The sequence below is a fragment of the Rhinolophus hipposideros genome (genome assembly GCF_964194185.1).
Source record: "Rhinolophus hipposideros genome assembly, chromosome: 7".
In the NCBI taxonomy this organism is placed as follows: Eukaryota; Metazoa; Chordata; class Mammalia; order Chiroptera; family Rhinolophidae; genus Rhinolophus; species Rhinolophus hipposideros.
Window position 1 is genome coordinate 88,029,990 of NC_138053.1, and position 22,774 is coordinate 88,052,763.

Here is a 22,774-nt window from a genome sequence, read left to right on the forward strand (position 1 = left end):
CACCTTAAATATACTGTAACCATCCCGGTTACATTCTAATTCTTATTCTCAAAAACTTAATGGGTATTTGACTTCTCCACAAGTCTGTTAAGGATTCAATGTTAACTTCTGTACCAAAGAAAGTACAACATATACATATACGTGTGTGTGTGTGTATATATATATATATATGTGTGTGTGTGTGTGTGTGTGTGTGTATATATATATATATATATATATATATATATATATATATATGTATATATATGCCCTTGAAATCTTAAAGATAATTTTAGGGATTGGATATATAAATTTGCTTCAGTACTTCATATGTGTTATATGTGACATATATTATGAGTATGTCATATACATGCATACATACAGGTTCGTATATATAGCATACATAATGTGATAAATAGCTTATTGAAAATGGTAATATCTTTTTAGATTATTAGAGTATGATATAATGTATTATAAAATAAAATCATATTCCAAAAAGAAACTGATTTTCTTTTTAAAATCAAGAAAGTAAATGAAACAATACGTTATCTGGTATTACAGAAGTTGTCAATTTTCAGTTACTTATGGGTGTATGTTAACAGCTATACCATTGCTAATTGAACTATACAATCATTGGTATATGTATACTTTTATAAAGCAGTGTGTTAGTATTTTTTCTTAATTATGTGGCTTTAAATATAGTTGTCTCAACAATAATTATCCTAAATGTTTTTGATATAGTCATAGTAAGTACCCTTTGTTAAATAGTAACTGAAACTAACAAACAAAAAATCCTGTATAATACATTTTACCTTTTTAAATTAATTTTAACCAAAATACACAAAACCTAAAAGAATAAAATAAATTGTAGAAAAAATAAGCAAAATAATAGAAAAAAATGCCAACATTTAAACAAGATGTATCTACATGATAAAGTTAATATTTCTTACTTTTGTTTGCATTTTGAGCCCATCATTTTTTTTATAAACATGAACAAGCTATTTAGAAAAAGTCATAGTTAACTGCTAGATTTTTAGATTTCCTTTTCATTATTATTTCAAGAAAACATTTCTATTTAGAGTATTTCTGCAATCATTCAGTATTTAGTAATAAAATGTTTAATATTTTAAAATTTTGGATTCCTACATATGATTAAAGTCATGTGGTTCTTGCCCTTTTCTGTCTGATTTATTTATCTTAGCATAATAATCTCAAGATCCATCCATGTAGTCACAAATGGCACTATTTCGTCTTTTCTATGGCAGAATAGTATTTCATTGTGTATATATACGACATCTTTATTAGATGATTTATCAAAGGACACTTTGATTGTTTCCATGTCATGGCCACCGTAAATAATGCTGCAATGGACATTGCAGCAGATATATATTTACGAATAAATGTCTTCATCATTTTGGGGTATACACCCGGTAGAAGGATTGCTGGGTCGTATGGTAATTCTATTTTTAATTTTTTAAGGAACCTACACATTGCCTTCCATAGTGGCTGCACCAATCTACATTCCAAACACCAACAGTGTATGAGGGTTCCTTTTCTCACAGCGTCTCCAGTACTTGCTATTATTTGTCTTGTTGATGATAGCCATTCTAGCAAGTGTGAGGTAATATCTCATTGTAATTTTGATTTGCACTTCTTTAATAGGTAGTGAAGTTGAGGATGGCTCTTGAGATTGTTATGCTATGCAAAAAAATCAGAGAGAAAAAGTCAAGAACCATAAGACTTCACTCATATGTAGACTATAAAACTGAAAGCAACAAAGGAACAAGACAAACAAATGACTAAACAAAATATCATAGACACAGACAACAGTTTAGTGATTACCAGAGGGTAGGGAGGAGGTTGGTAGTAAATGAGGGTAAAAGGGATCCAATATATGGTAGTGGAGAAAGAAGTGACTCTGGGTGCTGAACTCACAATGTGACATAGATGATGAATTATAGACTTGTACACCTGAAATCTATGTAACTTTACTAACATTTGTCACCCCAATCCATTTAATTTTAAAATGTTTAAAAATTGAATTTATACTTTCAATTCTCTTAATTATAAAGATCCATAAATATTACAATTTCATTACTCCCCATAAGAGCAAATTTCCAAATGATAAGAACCTTAATAATTTTATCACTTACAAAAGTTATATTCCACTGCACATCAATTATACGGAGGTCAGTTTCATTTTTCATCTTGTCTTTATCCTTTAAATATTCTGTTTACCTAGACTTGTATATTTAGATGTACCATAGCTGAAATATTTGAGAGAGTGTGTTTCTGTATATGTGTGTATATATGTACTCCAACTCTGGAGAGAAGGGTGAGTGGGTAGGGGAGAGAGTGAGAAAGAGACAAAAAAGAGAGAGGAAAAGAGATGAGACTATTTAGGAAATATATATTTTTGATTTAATTGTGTTAGGTGTAGACCTAGAAAGTCAAGTACCATTTATTTCCCTATGAGGAATAAATGTGGGTATACCATGTTTCCCTGAAAATAAGACCTAGCCAAACAATCAGCTCTAATGCATCCTTTGGAGCAAAAATTAATATAAGTCCCAGTATTATATTATATTATATTGCATTGCATTGCATTGCATTATATTATATTGTATTGTACTGTACTGTACTGTACTATACTATATTATATTATATTAAAGACCCTGTCTTATGTTATAGTAAAATAAGATCGGGTCTTATATTAATTTTTTTGCTCCAAAAGACACATTAGAGCTGATTGTCCTGCTAAGCCTTATTTTCGGGGAAACATGGTGTGTATGTATGGTATGCATGTGTATATGTTTGTGTATATATGTATATGTATATAATTCTAATTTTAATTGCTGTGTAGCAAACTACCTCAAAAGTCAGAGCTTTCAAAACAGTGATTTTGAGAGTCAACAAGTTGACCAGGGATTATTAGGGCAATTTCTTGATCCATGTTCCATTTACTCAATTACTTGATAGCATTCAGCTGACACCTGAATTCATGTGGAGGATCAGAGATGAATATACTCATATCCCCAGTACCTCAGTGGGAAGAGCTGGGGGACTAGGGACAGATGAATCCCTGGCCCTTTACATCTCAGGGCCTCTCTGTGTGATCTCTATGGAAGGGTAGCTTGACTACTCATATGACAGCTCAGAGCTCATATAGACCAAGGGAGAAGATTTCAGTCCTCTTAAGTCCAGGGCAGAAATTGCCATATCACTTCCAATGCACTCTATTAGTCAAAGCAGTCATAGACCAGCCCAGATAAGTGATATTGGTATTTAATTTCCTGAAGAAAAATAAAATAAAATAAAATAAAATAAAAGATCATAAGCAGCTAATGGCCTCATGGAACAAGATGAATTTTCAGTTTCTCAGTTTCTCACTCTTTATATTGTTTTACCAAAGATTGAAACCTCATATTTTGGAGTCAGATCTTTCACCAGGATTACATGCCATCTTTATGACATCTCCCTAGTTATAATCAGAACTTTGGTTCCAATGCTATTAGAACCCAACCTGACCATGAGAACCAGATATTGCTTCTGAAAGCACATTTACCAACATGCAGACATTCTTCCAAAAATCAATTGCAGGCTTGTTTGTAATATTTTCCCCAATTTATTCACAGGGAATCTGAAACTCAGAGGGCTGTTACTGTCACAGAAGACTGAATTCTAGTTGCATGGGTTGAATACTGGCTCTATTACATCTATCTGCCCTTGTACAATTTTCTTAGATTTTCTGTTCCTGCACTCCTGTTTTGATAAAAAGGGGAATAATATGAATATGAACTTCCCTTAGGCAGTTGATACGAGGATTTAGTTTGATGATAAACATAAGGCATTCTTCATATTCTTAATAAATACTTAATAAATGTTTGTACTTCCATTATTCTTATCATTATCACTATTGGAATTTATTCCCAAATAAGCCATTTTTGAAATTTATAGTTTATACTCTTTCATACAGTGCTGTCTCATTACATTTTTGCTGAGTGGAGTAGTTATGCTAAAAGCCTAAAATTCTATAGAATGTTAGGCCTCCACAAATGCCCTGGTATCCCTATGATGTTATTGGTATGGTTATTAAATATATGAACCAAAAAGATCTTTTGAAATTATAGATCACATTAGAAGCCTAATAGCAGATATAAAAATAAATAAAATGCAAAAAGGAAAAAAAATGAAAATAAAACATTCTGTCAGAAGTATCTTTTATGGTGTGTCAATACAACTACATTCTCTTTGAATCTATCTGAATTATGTCCCAAAAATACAGAGAAGTTAATTCATACTTTTAGGATGATGTTCCTCTCTCCATCCCCCACCCCTCTCTCTCTTCACCCTGCTCCCTCCATCCCCGCCCCCCCCATCTTTCTCTTTCAAAATAGCCAATGCTGTTCTATAGCCCCCACAAGGTTCTAGGGCTTAATCACTTGAGCTAAAGCAATTGTGGCATTAAAATTTTAATGTCAGGAAATCTTGAATTGTATTTTAGCTTTTGCAAATTTCTGGTTGGGAGAGAGTTACCGGAACTTTGAGATTTCATTCTCATGGAGTATATGGGAAAAATATATGAGGTATCTACCTAAAGGGAGTGCCTGAGTCACAAACCATACTCAAAACATGTGAATTTATTTCCTTTTCTCCTCAGTAGGAACAAAAGGCTTCACCGTCAATTTTAATGGTAGAAAGATAAAACTCGAGAGGAGGGAAAATGGAATCTTCGTACTAAAGTACAAAAATGTCTACCTTCGTGAATTTATGATTAATTTCATGAGTCATAGCTTGAAGCGAAATGTATTGTATTTTTTTGTTTTGTTTTATTTTTAAATTCTAGGATACCAGTGTCATATAATATCTTCCACGTTTTTCTTTAAAATAAAATAAATTTCAGCAAAATATAAAAAGACATCTAAAGTTTATTCCATTGAAACTTTGAAGTTTCTAATATGCTAAATGTTAACTGTGTAGATAATGGTGCATTTGCTCATCCACAGCTGGTAACAACTGACAAGTAGTAAAGTTTAGTCAGTATTGACTTCCATAGGGCCAGCAACAGAGCTAGTCTAAACTTCAGTCACTTGAGGAACAAAACATAGAAATATTCACAGAGTATTTTTATTCTCACTGATTGGCTAATCTACTATTCTCCTACAATGATTTTCCAATGAAATTGATTTTGTCTTTACAGCAATGCATGCTCCAGACTCACACCTTGGTTTATGTCAGATCCCCTTTCCACAAATACTGTTTCTCCATCCATCCTTCCATATCTCTCAAGCATGGCATTCTCCCATAAAGTATTCTTTGGTCATGCGTATCATCCACTTTGGTAACTGTGACTGCTAAAGTCTAGGTTTTGTTTCCCATTTAACAAATTATATTTTCTGTATTACTTAACTTTCCAAATTTGCATATCTATTTCCCTATCAACAAACACTCTGATCATAACATTTTAATGTCATAAACTCTGCCCCCGATGTCAGAAACACATTCAACATGTGTTGAATTGGTGATGAATGAAGAAAAGAGATTTCCGGAACTCTGTTGCTAATGTATACATGTAGATTTAATGTCTACATGTTTCTGCTGTCAATATAGACAAGTATTTATGGGAGCCACATTATCTTTCCAAAGTCAGGCAAAATTCAGAATGTATGCAGAATAGATATAGTATATAATAAATATACTAAATCTTAGAACAAATAGTATTTAAATAGCTGACATAATCTCCCAGGGTAATGCCTATAGTGTTAATATCCAATTATTTAAAGAAGTACTTATATAAAAAAAAAAGAAAAGTATCTCCCAGGTACCTAGCTCAGCACAATCAGGCAGTGGAAAATAAAGTATTACTGCCTAGATGTTAAGTGTCACCTTGTAGTAAATGGTTAATGAAACTCCTAAACATTTCTAATTCTCTCAGTATTCCTATTACGTAATTATTTTAAATAAATAGATCCTCCATTGAAATTTGAGCACCTAGAGGCCAGGCATCACGTATTCTCAACTGTAGACGAATATCTCAAATTTGACCATTAATGAGAATCAGGAAAGGAGCTTGTCACAAATACAGATGCTTAGGGCCAGTCTCCCAGATTCTGATTCGGTAGTTCTAAGATGGCATCCTTTAAGTTACGTGATAATTAACACTCCACTTGGTTCTGTTATTAAGTGGCTCTTATGCCCCATTAGAGAAACACTAGAAGTCCAGAACATTTCAATATACATCACATAATGACATAATAGTCTTTGAGTGAATGAACAATTGAGCAAATGAAGAAGCAAAATAAGCAACTGAGCCAACGTGCGTGTTTATAGTTCAGTCACGAAAGAAACCTTAGCAGTTTGTCTTATAAATGCATATGTATACTTTGGAGGATTTTGTAGGAATTTGAAGGTGCATGCTTGTTTATTTGTTCTGTCTTTTTAAGGATTTTATTTTGCAGTCTACTGTGGTGTTAGCTAATGAACCCAGTTTGTACATTTCAATCTTAAATTCTGTTCAGTGGGTAAAAATGCAAGAAAACATTTTGGAGGGTCTATTGCTGTATATCAATCTCATGATTCAGGGAAAATAAACATATGGTAGGCCAGTGAGTCGGATTCAATGAGCAATGTTTGTAACCACAGATGAGTTTTCAATGTTATAAACGTGTATTCAGCAGAGAGTAATTCCCAGCACAAGTCCACGCATATCAAGTTGACTGGGGAGCAGTAGTCAAAAGGTAATTTACAGGCAGTGGGGCACCTACAATCCTTTATCAGGAAAGTAATAAGAAACAAAACAAAATAATACAAAGGTAATCACATCCTTTGTGATTCAACCCAGCATCACAGGAGACTAAAAGGCAACAATTTCTTCTAAAAACTTTAAAGCAAATGTTAATAGTGAAGCAGATCCTACATTCAGAAGGTGCTATTATCAGTTGTACCTAAGATGTATTGTAAACAGGAAAGTTTTCTTTATTTTCAAACAATTGAAAAATGCAGTAATTTGCGGTAATTAATTTAGCTGTTCTGTATTTTTTTTCTTTACAAATTTACTTACTGAAAACATCATGTGGTATGTCCTTATTAAGTTAATTTGCAATAGAAAAGTAAGTTATATTACAATACTGTGTGGATGGATTAATGGCAGAAAAACCCAAACAAACACACAGAACATTTCTTACTTGGAATATGTAAATGGTTTAACTTTGTACATGAGTTTAGGCTTCACAGTTTTGAAAAATTTATATTAGCATTGCATTTTACTTGTTGTCTGATTGTGTATTTGTGTATATTTCCATACATATATACATTTATTGGAGATAAAGTGAAGATAAAAAGTGAATATAAGGATAGAGATAAAAAGTGAAAAAATACATACTGGTAGAATTGGTCTTTCTAATCATGGCTTTTCAAAATATAAACTTAGCCCATTTGTGCTGAAGTCACCTGTGATAGTTGTTATGGATGGTGGAAGAGGTCACAGAGAGATCATGACCACCAGTTGACCCTGGAGCTGTACCCAAGCTATCAGAGGCTCCTTAGCCCTCCCCGGTCCTTGGAATATACCTTATGCCCATAGTTGCCATAATGGAAGCCATTTTCAATCACACAGCCTTGAGAGAGCAATGTGTCACTGAGACCATTTGGATGGTATACATGAGCAAACCCAGTGAAGATCTCTACAAACTGGTAAGATTCTAGAGTGCTTGTGCAGAGATCTACTCATCTTTCAGCCACCCAAGACAAGCCTCGTTATGTAAGTTCTCTTGCTTATTCAAATTGCCACCTACTAATCTGGAGTAGTTTGCCTTTCTTGATCTCTGTGTATGGGGGACGGGTTGTGGGGACAGAACTCCAGAAAGCAGTTTCCAGGCTCTCAGCCTCTCATAGAAAGGTGCTGGCTCAGGTAGTAAATGGCCATCAACTGTGATTGGATGGCCATCAGCTGTGGCTAGTTGGCTGTCAGCTGTAACCAGTGAGCCATTGGCCACTCACATAACTGCCATGGCTACGCTAGCAAGAAAAAATGGGGGCTAGCATAAAGATGGTGGCTGAGCTAGCAAGAGCAGATTGCAGCTAGCATGGCAGAATATGGGTCACAGATTGCAGAGAAGTGGAAAGCAGGTTGCAGATAGTGTGGCTCCTGCTTCCTGTTCCTCCAATTCAGCCGCCAGCAAGACTATAGTGGTATGACTCCCCTCCCTATGGCTCTCTGGGTGTTCCTTTTTGGCCTCACCATGTCCTGCGTTCTTCTTATGTGGGGAGTGGGAGAAGAGACCCCGCAGGCTGCCCTGCACGACACTGGTACTTTGTAAACAACTGATGGACTGGATATCTTTGTCCTCCCAAAATTCATATGTTGAAACTCTAACTCCCAATATGATGATATTTTGAGATGGACCCTTTGGAAGTTCTTTAAGGTAAGATGAGGTCGTGAGTAGGATTAGGGATTTGTAAGAAGAGGAAGAAAGAGACCCCCAAATGAGACAGGTCATGTAAAGACATTGTGAGAAGGCAGCTGCCTTCAAGACAAGAAAAGAGCAGTCACCAGGAAGTAAATCAGCTAATGTCTTGATCCTCCTAGCCTCCAAACCTGTGAGAAATGGACTTCTACTGTTTGAGATACCAACTCTATGGTATTTTGTATGGCAGCCTGAGCAGATTAATACAATAGTCAATTGGATTTGTAAGTAGGCTAAACACATTCAAATTAATAAATCAGAGTCTCTAGGGGCTGGGTCTAAGGATTTACTCTTTAAGGAGATTTCAAGGTCATGTTCAAGCATGGTCAAGTTTGGAAACCACTAGAAATATTGTAAAAGTTAGGCTGACTAATAGATCATCCAAACAGGTATATTGTTTAGAATGAAAAGGAGTGTTTTAATAGCTAAGCAAAAACAGGCATAATTTGAAAATGTCCTGGGAAAACTCGTACATAAAGTCATTTTGCCTAGATAGCTTTGCATTTAACTTATGTTTGATATTTAAAAATTTGTTTTGCTTAATGTTATCTCTCTTTTCAAATGTAGCAGTATAGATAAAAGTGGGGGGTAAAATCAGTGTGTGCATGTGTGTGTGTGTGTGTGTGTGTGTGTATTCACATGTGGATGGATGAACTTATTCAAAAATATACGTTTAATTCTGTAAAAAACAAGATATTATCCTAAGCATTGAGAATGGAAAGTAGGTTGTGAACTATTCTTTAACTTAATGTTTTTGTCTTTGTATCTTTATCAAAATGTTGAGAAGGTATAAATGTTTGCCATTTTTTTTCTTAACTTCTGTCAATCTTGTCACATTTCTGATAAATTTATCAAATTGGAATACTTATAGAAATAATTAATAATAATTAAATATTTATGTAAATGGTCACCAACATGGATAAAGGATTCTTTATGCATGATGGTAAAATTACCCACTCAATAGATTGGCAGAGCAAGATGAGTTTATGATAACTCTGGCCACGTGGACCATAGACAAAAGTCTTCTGAAGTGTGAGAGAGATCAAGGGCCAGGAACATTCAGAAGAGTATTGTAATTTTGGACAAGGGATGTTAAGCCTTGTTATTACCTATCGTTACCCATCTGCTGCAAGTACTAAGGTAATATATTAGTACTTTAAAAGGTAACAGTAGAACGTACTTTATATTTGTAATCTTATAATCAGTTCAAATGGAATTCACATGAGTGAACTAAACATACTTAAACAATTAATTCAGTGGCACCATGTGTCATTCCCTGTTGAAAAATCCACAAACTGCACCAGGAATGACATTCTTCTTTAAAAAAGTGCTAAGGATTTTTTCTCATAAAAAGTACATTCCTAGTTTTAAAATGTTATTGAGCAGCAAACTAAGAATAGACGAAAATGTCCTCAACTTGATCAAGACTATCTACCAAAACAAAGAAACAAACAAAAAAAACTATAGCTAATGTCAACTTAATGGTGAGAAACTCAAAGCTTTCCCACTAAGATCAGGAACAAGATGAGGATATCCCTTGTCACGACTCTTTTAAAATATGGCAGTGGAAGTTCTAGCTAATGCAGTAAAACACTTATTGGGAAACAAATTTATAGAGATTAGGAAAGGAAAAAGAAAAAAATATCTTTGTTCACAAATGACAGATTGTCTCCATAGAAAAGCTAAAGGAATCAATAACAAACCTCTGGAAGCAATAAACATTATAGAAAAGATTCAGGATACAAAGTTAATAGTTAGAGGTGGCCGGTAAGCTCAGTTTGTTCGAGTGTGCTGCTAATAACACAAAGATTACCAGTTTGATCCCCACATGTGCCACTGTGAGCTGTGCACTCCTTAAAAACAAAACAAAACAAAAAACAGAAAAGAAAAAGCAAATTACTTTTCTATATGCCAGCAATGAACAAGTGGAATTTGATTTAAAAACAAAATACCATTTAGGTTAGCAACCCGCAAAGGAAATGCTTAGGTATAAATCTAACGAAAAAAGATACAACATTTATATGAGGAAAACTACAAAATTCTCGTGAAAGAAACAAAGAAGAAATAAGTAATTTATAAATATTGCATGTTCATGGTCAGGAAGACTCAGTATTGTCAATATGTCAATTCTACCCTACTTTATATTTAGAATCAATGGAATACTAATCAAAATTTCAAGATTATTTTGTGAATATTTCCAAATGGAATCTAAAGTTTATATATAGAAGCAAAAGACACAGAATTACCAACATAACATTAAAGGACAAGAACAAAGTTGGAAGACTGACACTACCCAACTTCTAGATTTACTACAAATCTATACTAATCAAGACAGTGTGATATTGATGAAATAATAGACAAATATATCAATGGAACAGAATAGAAATACTCCCAGAAATACTCTCATACATATTGTCAAGTAATCTTCGACAAAGGAGCAAACATAATAAATGTAGAAAAGGTGGTATTTTCAATAAATGGTACTGAAACAAATGGGTTCATTTGCAAAAACATGACATAAACATTATACTCTTAAAAAAAGTAACTCAAAATGTATTACAGATCTAAAGTGCAAAAATATAAAATTCCTAAAATATAACATAGAAGTAAATAAGATGACTTTTAGTATTGTCATGGCTTTTTAGATACAATACAAAAATCATGATTCATGAAAGAAATAATTAATAAGCTGGACTTCAAAACACTTAAAAACATCTACACTGTAAAAGACATTGTGAAGAGAAGAAGACATAGCCTTGGAGACTATATTTGGAAAAGACACATCTGATGAAAGATTGTTATTAAAAATATACAAAGAACTCTTAAAACTAAATAATATTAAAACAAATAATCCACTTAAAAATGCAGAAAAGACTGAACTGACACCTCGCCAAAGAAGACATACAGAGGGCAAATAAGAATATTAAAAGATGTTTGACATCATATGCCATTAGAGAAATGCAAATTAAAACAACAATGAAATACCTCTACACACCTAACAATGACCAAAAATCTGGAACACTGACACCACTAAGTGTTGACGAGGATGTGAAATAACAGGGATTCTGATTCATTTCTGGTGGGAATGCAAAAAGTACAAACATTTCAGAAAACAGTTTGTAGACTTCTTACACAATTAAACAGACTCTTACCATAAGATCCAGCAACCATACTCCTTGATATTTACTCAAAGGAGTTGAAAATTTATGTCCATGCAAACACCTAGACACAGATGTTTATAGCAATTTTATTCATAATTGCCAAACTTAGAAGTAACCAAAATGTCCTTCAGTAGGTGACTGTATGAACAAACTATCATGTTTCCCTGAAAATAAGACCTACCCTGAAAATAAGCCCCAGATAAGATCATCAGCCAGATGGATGGACACATTTACTATGTTATGACGATGTTCCAGAAGATGATGACATGACCGTATTTGAATAAATGTAGATTGTTGTACAGGAAAAAATGTGACATCCCCTGAAAATACCCCCTAACACATCTTTTGAATCAAAAATTTGTATAAGACCCAGTCTTATTTTCGGGCAAATACTGTATAAGACCTGGTCTTATTTTTTGGGGAAACACAGTATGTTACATCTAGACAATGCAGTATTATTAAGCACTAAAAAGAAATAAGCTATCAAGCTATGTAAAGACATCAAGGATCCTAAAATGCCTAGCACTAAGTGAACTAGCCAATTTGAAAAGGTTACACACTGTATGATTTCAAATAAGTGACATTCTGGAAAAGGCAAAACTATGGAGACAGTAAAAAGATCAGTGATTGCCAAAGATTGATGGGAGGGAAGGATGAATAGGTGGAGTGGAACGACTTTTTAGGTCAGTTAAACTATTCTGTGTAACACTATAATGGTGGATACATGTTATTATACATTTGTCCAAACCCATATAATGCAGAACATGAAGAGGGACCCTTAATGTAACCTATGGACTTTGGATGAATAAGATGTGTCAAGGCAGGTTCATCAGTTGGAACAAAGGAACCATTCTGATGCACTGTTGCTAATAGGGGAGGTTGTATATATGCAGGGAGATGGGGATACTTGGTAACTCTCTACTTTCCTCTCAGTTTTGCTGTGGGCCTAAAACTGCTCTCAAATGTAGTCTATTTAAAAGAAAAAACTGCTCTAAAATATATCTCAATTATGTTGATAACCTTCTTACATGAATAATATTCAAATCACATAAGAGATTATTTTTCATTCACTTTGTGATGATTTATTTTAATTTAATGTATTTACATTTTTCAAAATATTATTCTACTAATTTCATTGTAAAACATTATTTTGGACAATAGTCTCATACTTCTTCACACCAGAGCCAAGTCACATTTATAATGCATTCATTTTAGAATGGCATCTGTGTTGCCTCCAAATATTAGAAAATATATATTTCTTTGATAAAATATTTTCACAAATTCTTAGCTCATTCATTTCTGCATTAATTCAATTCCTTCCTATGTAACTGTATGTGATAAAATATTGTTCTTTTTAATAAGGATGCTTGAGGCTCTTATGCATAAAATAGATGAATCATTTATTAACATATTATTATAATTTCTTTTGATAAGAACAAATTTCATTTCTATTTAGCTTCAGGAAAGTTTTGTTGAACTCTTCAATTATATATTCACAAATTTTGAAAGTTGTGGGATTTCTTTTCTTGCTGCCTGAGGCTCTCCTCTCAAGGTGATTACACATGCAAGCCATTCAATAAAAAAAAAAAAAAAAAAAGTGCGGTGCTTAACTGTTCTATATTAAAAACAACCTATTGCCTATTTCATTCCACTTTTAAAAGACTATTTTTAACTTGAATATACAACCCCATGTTCTCTCATTATATCAAGAGATTGTCTGAAGATGTGGTTGTTAAACTCTATAGTTAGTTATTATAATTGGCATCATGCTATGAATAACACTGCTAACTAATCAAGTGTGTGATTGAAGCCACTGGTGTCTTTCTCAAAAGTGGTATGCTTCAAATATTTTTAATAAATGTTGAGTAATCTTTGGAGTAGCAAATTATGTATAATACATATATGCATATACTTATATATTCATTTGTAAATTTATAATCTGGCACATCTACATGAGGACAGTTTTATATTTTATGACATATTTAATAGTCCATGAGTAAACTTAACCACCTGGAAAATGTGTTCCAGTTTTAAAATTTATAGCTCTATTGACAAAGCTATCTAATTTGCACGTGGGTGTGGGTGTGGGTTTACCTACAAATAATTACAAATGGATGTATAACACTTTTAGCTTTTTACTGTATCTAAGTGTCAATTCGTGAAAAAGACAATTCAATGACTCCTTTGGCACCATAAGATAAAGAATTTGACTTTTACATGTGAGTTTTGGAATCATGCTTGTCACGTTTTTTGTTTTGCTATTGTACTCAGATCTAGTTTTTATTGTAGTTCTTATTTCATGGCAAAAATAATGAGTTTCTTAGTCTTGATAAATATTAAAATACCTCACACCTATAAGGTTTGTCCATATCCACACTCCTCCATTATTTCTCAGCCATAACTTTAATTACCTCTGTCAAGAAAGTGTAAATTGTTCTATAAAGTGGATAATTAACCTCTGCTCAAATCATCTCACCTGACACGTGTGAGGAGCATAGGTTGTGAAATGTTCAACACACCAGCAGAAGGAACAAGCTTGGACTACGGAGCTGACCTCTAGGACCTGTCCACCCCAAGGAACGCAGAGATGGGACTCTTAATTTGCCACCTAAGAATGGTTTGGGACATACGGTTGTAATCAATGTTTCAATGAGATAGTTTTAGTAGCATTGTGAAGGTACTGGTTGTCTCAGAAGTCAGCCTTTTCTCTCAGAAGTATTTCATTTAGAAATATATTTCTTAAAACAGAAAAATTATAGATTATTTATGTGTTTCTCATTTAATGCAATCCATACTGTTTTTTCTACGTATTATAGGAGTTATTAGAACTGCCTTACATAACATGGACAGAGAAGCCAGAGAACACTACTCGGTGGTCATTCAAGCCAAAGACATGGCTGGGCAAGTCGGAGGGCTGTCAGGATCCACAACGGTCAACATCACTCTGACCGATGTCAACGACAACCCCCCACGCTTTCCTCAGAGTATGTACTTGGTTTGCATTTATCGGATTTGCATTTACAGTTATTCATTTATGCAAAACAAAATGAAGTACATGAATATTTAATGTCATGTTACTGTTATCTAAAATGGAAATATTTGTGTGTGTGTGTGTATGTGTGTGTATGGGCTGTATGGGCTCCATGTATACACAAGACTGAAGAAATAATTCTCCCTATTGTCTCCTGAACCTGGTAGGTATTTGTCACTGTGTTAAATATATGTATTTCATTTGGCTTCACAGTTAAATACCTAAAATGATGTAGTGGTAGTAAGTATATCCTGCATTTGCTGAAGTAATTATGGATTTCTAAGATTTTCATAGAAATACTCAAAGTACATTTTGGTATGGACATTCTACTCATGAAAAATGATTGCATGTATACCTTCTGTTACTGAAATTTAAAAGAAAATTATTCATGTTATGAATGAATGCTCTTCACACACACGCACATGCATGCACACACACACACACACACACACACACACACACACACACACACCATCCAACAGGACGATACAACAAATATAATATGGTAGAATCTCAATGTAGAATTTGGGTCTTAAGGAATGGAGAGCACAAACTAGCAAGACACTGAGGGGAAAAAAGTATTATTTGTGTGAGTTTGGAAGAAAATGGTGTTTATGACATCTTCAGAATGGGAAATAAAGAATTATATATTGATTATTTTCAATGTGGCAGAACTGTGGATGACATTTTATAGAATAATATTTAATTATCATAAAAATTCTATAGGGTATCTGCCCCATGTTTTGGAAGGTCCTTCCAAAACATGATGTTTGAAAACTATATATATTTATTTATTTATTTATATATATATATATATATATATATATATATATATATATATATATATATATACATATATATACATATATATGTGTGACTATATATATATATATATATATATATATATATATATATATAGTCACAGGATGTAAAGTACAGCATAGGGAATAGAGTCAATGGAATTGTAACAGTTATATACGATGTCAGAAGGGTAGTAGACTTGGAGGGGTTACCACTTTGTGAGGGGTATAAATATCTAATCATTATGTTGTTTTGTACACCTCAAACTAATATAATAAAAGAAAAACAAAATATCAAGGGGGGCAAAGAGTAGATGGGGACATAGACAAACAAAGAAAGATCTTGAATTTTTAATTACTAAAGCTTGATGATTGTCAATGGAGAGTCATTAAATTCTCTATTTATTAAATTTTATGTTTGAGATTTCAAAAAAAAATCCTACCAAAATACATAATATGGTATATCAGTACCAGCTCTTCACAAGTCAGTGCTAATTGTCTTTATCACCTTCATCTCTTAATATTGCTCTCAGTACACCCAGGCCTAGCTAGAGTGGAATACTGCCTGTTCTGAAAACATAGTAACACTTTGCATATCCTTAACTCAACTCAGGGGTCTCCACATTCACATTCCTTTGTTTAAAAGCACAGTTATAAATTTCTCTGAACTCTGTTACAGAATTATCATTGATAACTAATCCTTTTTTACTGTTAAATAGCACTTCCCCATACACTTTTCTATTTATTTCCATATGTTCACATCTCCTTGACTACTATGAGTCCCTCTAACAAAGGATATTGGTTGAATTGTCTTTATGACTTTAAATGTTTAGATCAGTGCCCAGATCTTGAAAAATGATGACTAATGATTGAGTGAATGAGTGAAACTTAAACACTCTGTCAAACTGCCATTGTTAAAAGACCATTGTTAGAATATGTGCAAGTCAAGTTCATAGATAGAACCACTTTAAAATATTGGTTTTACCAATAAAGTTATGTGACCTGGTTCACTGGCCTCCACTCTATGAAGTATATCTAAAAGAAAATTATAAATCACAGATAAGTTCACATGACATTAATCTATAATATATTAGTAAAATTTTGTAAAATTAGTAAAATTTGTAATATTAGTAAAATTTTGTAAAATGACTTTGTAAGTCATTTTACAAAGTACATGTACTTTTGTATTTAGTTGATCACTTAGTCCAATATGCATATACACATTTATCACTTTCAGACAAGTGCTATTATTTCATAGGATGAGAAAACTGAAGTTCAAAAATATTTTAAAAGATAGAGTAGTAATGCTAAACTCAACTGAATACAAAATGTATTATAATTTACAATAGCAACTTGTCTACGTGATTTTCAAGTAGATTCTACTGCCACTATTTTTAAGATGTATATTAATATCATAGTTCTTAATCAAGTGAAAAATCCAGTGATACACAATAAGGGTTAAATAAATGGTGGGCCATGATACAAATAGCATCTCCCACTCTCTCTCTCCATCCTTCTCAGCATAAACTATTTTGTTTAATTTACAAGTCCAATAAAATTAATTTTAGAATTCAACATAAACTTGTAATAGTGATGAATATAGACAAATTAATTCCTAATTTTATTATGAATTAATAACATTATTATTGTTGAAACATCAGTTCATGGCGAAAACGATCATTTTGCCAGAAAAGGAAACAGAATAAATGTATACTGTCTGGGTGAGCTCATTACATCAAATTGGATTTTATTTAGTTAGTAGCAGTCGATGCAGAACGACTGACATTCATTCCTGCCATATTGTGAGATGCACTTAGTTTTAAAACAGAGACAGTACACACTTTGACTTGTTTAAAAGGTATTTTATTTTGCTTTCATATTACACTAACACACTGTTGCTTTCAGAATCATTTAGTGTCACCATGACAAGAGGAGCTTGCAGTAGTTTTCTTTGTTGTTGTTTTATTTTATTTTTTTTCCATTTACCCATATGTGTTACAACTCATCAAAAGGGTACTTACATAATGGGAAACTTTGTAAACTGCTTAGAGGAAAAAACGATATAGTATGAGAACTGGTATTCATGAATCACCATAAAATGTGCAAAACCATATAATAACCAAGGTATCCAGTCATCCAGTGGATCCAGTCGTCTAATTGTTTATCTTCAGATGTGATGTTTTTACAGTTCTCCTGACTTTCTTTCTTCACCTGTCTGAGACAGCCATCTTGCTTACACTATTACTGTGACTGATTCTAGTATAAATATCTGGCACACAATACTTTGCCAATATATTACATCAAATTGTTTTTATTTCTTTTTCTTCCTTCTGCAATCTACCACAGACTGAGAGGGTGAGTCATCTTCTTATATCTTATATCTTCATTTAAAGTGATCGCTGTACTTTAATATAAAGTAAGCTTTGATGAAGAGTTTGAGAGGTAGAGGGAATTAGGCTAATAGTTTACAAAGTCTCAACGGAGTTACAAATTTAATGGCCTAGGGCATAAGGCAAGGCCCATGCTGCCTGTCAATGTCAGGAAGGCTATCAGGGAGAACAGAGACTTACAGGGCATGCCCAGATTGGAGGACAGCCACTACCCAATTGCCAGGAATGCCCAATGGTGGGCTGGACAGTTAGAAAAGGGAGCTTCTTATATGACTCACAGTGGAAGAGAATAAATCAGCTCATCTAAGACTTTAATCCTTATACAATGGACAACAACAGGATCCCCAGTTCTCCGTCAGAGGAAAAACATCCCCATATATAAAATTCCTAAAATCAGTCCTTATGTTGAAAATAGTCTATTCTACTTAAGATTCTTGATGTTTCCTTTACTTAAAAAAAAAAAAAGATTTTTATTAAAAATATAGTTTGCATACAATATTGTATTAGTTTCAGGTGTACACCATAGTTATTCAAAATGTATGTACCTAAAGAAGCGATCACCGTGATCAGTCCAGCAACCGTCTGACACCATACACCATAGAGATATAATGTACAGCATGGGGAATTTAGTCAATAATATTGTAACAGCAATGTTTCCTTTTCTTTTTAACTATGTTTTAACTATGCTATAGTTATATTATAGTTATTGCTTAATTTATTCTTAGGTAGGCAAAAAAAATCACTGACAATTATTCATCTGTATACAGAATAGGCATTAAAGTGCAATACCTTAATGAAAGTTCATAAAGCAAGCTTTCTGTATCTTAAATGGAAGAAGCTGTATTTTGAGAATGGCCCTTGAAGAGTAAATAAACAAGTTTGGGAGAGAAGAATAACACATGTCAAATAATCACAATGAAACAGTAGTAACTGTTTCTACTTCCCCAAAACTTCCCCAAGAGGTGGAAATGATTGCAAAATTGTAAGTCTCCCAACAAAATAAGCCCATTTATGACTAGTTGATAAAATACAACGTAATATTGGAAGGATCAAGTCTTAAAAGTTCAATAGATGGCAGTATTTCCCATAATACTAAAAATTACACGTTTAACTGATTTAGGTAAGTTTAATGTTAAGTGAAAAAGAAAATATCATTGATAAAGATATTGATATTGATGTGCTTCATTGATAACAAAATATTTTGGATGAAGAACCATAAATTTTAACTTATTGAGAATTATGTGAAACCAAATTAAAATTTATATAATACATTGAGCATTAATATCTTATTTGGAAGAGGAATTAAAACAAAAAAGGTTTTTCTTTGACCCATCAAAATATGAACCATGTGTTTTAATTGCTACCGTGTTTTCCTGAAAATAAGACCTAGCTGGACCATCAGCTCCAATGTGTCTTTTGGAGCAAAAATTAATATGAGACCCTGTCTTATTTTAATATAAGATCGATCTTATATAATGTAATGTAATATATAGTGCAATACAATGCAATACAATACAATGCAATGCAATACAAAACAATATAATATAATGTAATATAATACCTGGCCTTCTATTAATTTTTGCTCCAAAAGACACATTAGAGCTGATAGTTCGGCTAGGTTTTGTTTTTGGGGAAACACAGTAGCAAGTTGAAGTTTCTGTAGTGTACTTATAAAAATGACATCTTCTTTATTTTATTATGGTTACAGACATATTTTAAAAGATTTTTATTAAAATATGGTTAACATATAATACCACATTGGTTTCAGGGATATACCATAGTTTTTCAACATTTATATACCTGAAGAAGTGATCACCATAATAAGTCCAACAACAATCTGACACAGTACCAGGCTATCACAATATTATTGACTATGTTCCCTAAATTACATATTATACCGCATTTTGGTGAGCTATTCACTGTTGAAGGACATTGGGATGATTCCACCTTTTGGATATTGTAATTAATGCTGCTATGAAAATTGGTGTACAAATGTATATTCAAGCCCCTGCTTGCATTGCTTTTGGATATGTATCCTGAAGCAGGATTGTTAGGTCTTACGATAATTTTATGTTGGATTGTTTTAAGGAAATACTATACTGTTTCCATGGAGAATTCACTATTTTACATCCTCAACTGCAATGCACAAGTATTCTGTTTTCTCCACATGCTTGTTAATACTGATTTTCTTTTTCTTTTTTCGATAATAACCATCATAATTTCTTCATAATTCAGTTTTTATAGCTTGTGTGTTTCTAAGAATTTGTCAGTTTCGTATGAGTTATCCATCTTGTTGACATACAATTTTTCATAGTACTATCTTGCAATCCTTTTCTTTCTATAAAATCTGCCGTTATGTTTCTGCTTTGTTTCTAGTTTTAGTCATTTGAATCTTCTCTCATTTTATTATTAGTCAGTGTTGCTGAAGTTTGGTCATCTTTGGTGATCTCTTCATTGAGAGAATTGGGACTGAGCTGTTGTCTCCTACAGACCAAGATCTCTCTGAACTGAAACAGGGTGGAGCTAGAGCAAGTAAAAACATCATAAATCCTTACAGTTTTTAAAGCATTTTTTCTTAATTGAGCATTTGCTTGGTTGCTATAGACCTTTGACTGTTTTCCATAGCTACTATAACATTTGTTAAGCCTTCTTCTGTTTTTAATGTTTATACAGGATAACAAAGCTTATAGCTTCCTAACCTTCCATTTTGTTTCTGTCAGTCACATTATTATTTTTAAGGCATTTAAATCACAATTGTTCTAATATATTTAGCTTGTCCAAATAAGAGAAAATTCTACTTTAAAATAATTTAAGATATCAAAAATGCTATAAATTATGTAGTAAACATTTCCCAGACATTTTATTCTGAGAAAAAAAAAATCCTATTTACACATTATCTAATTTTTCCACAAAAAAAAAGAAAAAAGAAAAGAAAAGAAACGTAGGTTTATAAAACATGTATATGTTTGCTTTGACCAAAATGAGGTATATAATATGGGAAAGGAACATAAATTTACAAGAATGAGGAGAGATACTCATATGTTATAGTGGCCCTGTACATTGATTTCAGTAGTTTATCAAGCAAGAGGCTGAGAAGATATGAGTTAGTTCCAGCTCCAGCTCCAGAACTACAAAAGCTTCTTCTTTCTATCAGAATAATTTCTTCAGCTAGAAAGTTTCCATTGTTGCATATTTGTCTTCCTGACCCTGTAAATGTAGAGAACATTCCTTTCTACTGGAGCTCTATTATACAGCCCCATGAAGCCTAAGGGTCATAGATGGGGAATGTCATACATTCAGGGGATCATGTGGTGTTGCTACTGATACAATTGAGTTATTTTCCAATAGACTTTAATATATAGTTTCATGTGGTTGTAGTGGTGTGAGTGCACCTGCGCAAGTAGCATGTTGGCAAGCTGACGTTGCAGAAGCCCGGGAGTATAAGGCAGGATGCAGGCGCCAGGAGCTGACATCTTATTGTCTCAGCCCTGGGAAAGGGAAGAGCTGTGTAATTACAGGAATTTTTTAGGAATGTTACTACAGCTGCGTGTCTAAAATGAAGCCAGGGTTCAGGAATAGAAAGTGAAAAAGCTTACTCACCGATTAACAGAAACTACAGTGTAGACATCGACATGAGGAACTCAAACAAACTTGGTAAATAGGAGATCAGATGAAACTGGATACAGAGTAAATGAACAGGAAGACAAGTATGAGTAAATTACTGTTTCAAACAATGTGGTTTGACAAATAGATCCACTGGACTTTCTTGAACAGCTAGGAACAGACCCATGTATATGTTGGGCATGGAATGTGTCTAAGTTGGAGTTACACATAAAAATGTATTAGGAAATGAAAGGCAGCGGTACTATTGGCCAACCATGTGAAACTAGATAAATTGACATTATGAAGATTTATCAAATTGATCAAAGACATATATGCTATGTATGCTTTAAAAGAAAATACAAAATTATTTTATGACATTTGAAGAAAGATTAAATAAAGAAATTAAATGTGAATTGATTGATCAATATTATCACATAAACATTAAATTTATTTTTGCAAAAGATATAAACATAGGGAAAAGGCAAATGACCTGGTATTTACAATAATAATAATAATAATAATAATTATTATTATTATTATTATTATTATTATATATGATTTATGAGATTAGGTTATAAAAACCTTTTGTATCACAAAATTTAAAAAGCTACATATGTAAAAAATTACTGTAATGAAAAATAATATAATCCTACAGATATCCAGAAGTCTGGAGATAAAACAACTATAGGCATCAAATTTTCTCTTTAGAAAACTAATTGTCCTTTTTAATAGAATAAGAACATAAATGGCTTCAATATAATATGAAAAGAAAACATGAAGTTTCTGATACACATACCTTTTTCTTTAACTAATAATAACAATAATAGTAATAATAATAATAATAATAATAATAATAAACAGACACCATGCTGATGTGAAACAAATATAAAAAATAAATTAGGAGTTCTGGAAAACTGAAAAAAAAAGGTAAAGATGGGTCATAGAAGCAATAACAAAAGAAATAATATAAAAGCTATGATATAAGGATGGCTTGATTAGCTCAATTGGTAAGAGCGTGTTTCTAATAACACCAAGGTTGCCCATTCCATCCCTACATGGGGCACAGTGAGTTGCACCCTCCTTAAAATAAATGAATGAGTAAATGAACAAATGAACGGATAAATAAATAAATTATCAAAAGAAAAAAATCAAATAAATAAAAACTCATTTAAAAAATAAATATATAAAAATGAAAACAATTATATAAAAAATTAAAGTAGAGAAGAGGAAAATACCTATACAGGAAGCAAGCTAATAGTTTATATGTGGGAGTGGTCAGAGAGGCAAACTGAAATGTAAATATCCCTTCAAAAAGAAAACATTTTCAAAGAAAGCTTTCAAGACT

The 22,774-nt window shown here is 32.8% G+C and overlaps 1 protein-coding gene across 3 annotated transcripts in view; it reads left to right on the forward strand.

Moving 5' to 3' along the window:
• The window catches only part of CDH18 (cadherin 18), an 870,012-nt gene that overhangs the window by 756,102 nt on the left and 91,136 nt on the right, over positions 1–22,774 (forward strand). For all 3 annotated transcript variants that reach the window (XM_081054270.1, XM_081054271.1, XM_081054269.1), the window contains one exon: positions 14,422–14,589. In XM_081054270.1, coding sequence (XP_080910396.1) covers positions 14,422–14,589 — 168 coding nt within the window. The remainder of the gene's footprint in view (positions 1–14,421; positions 14,590–22,774) is intronic.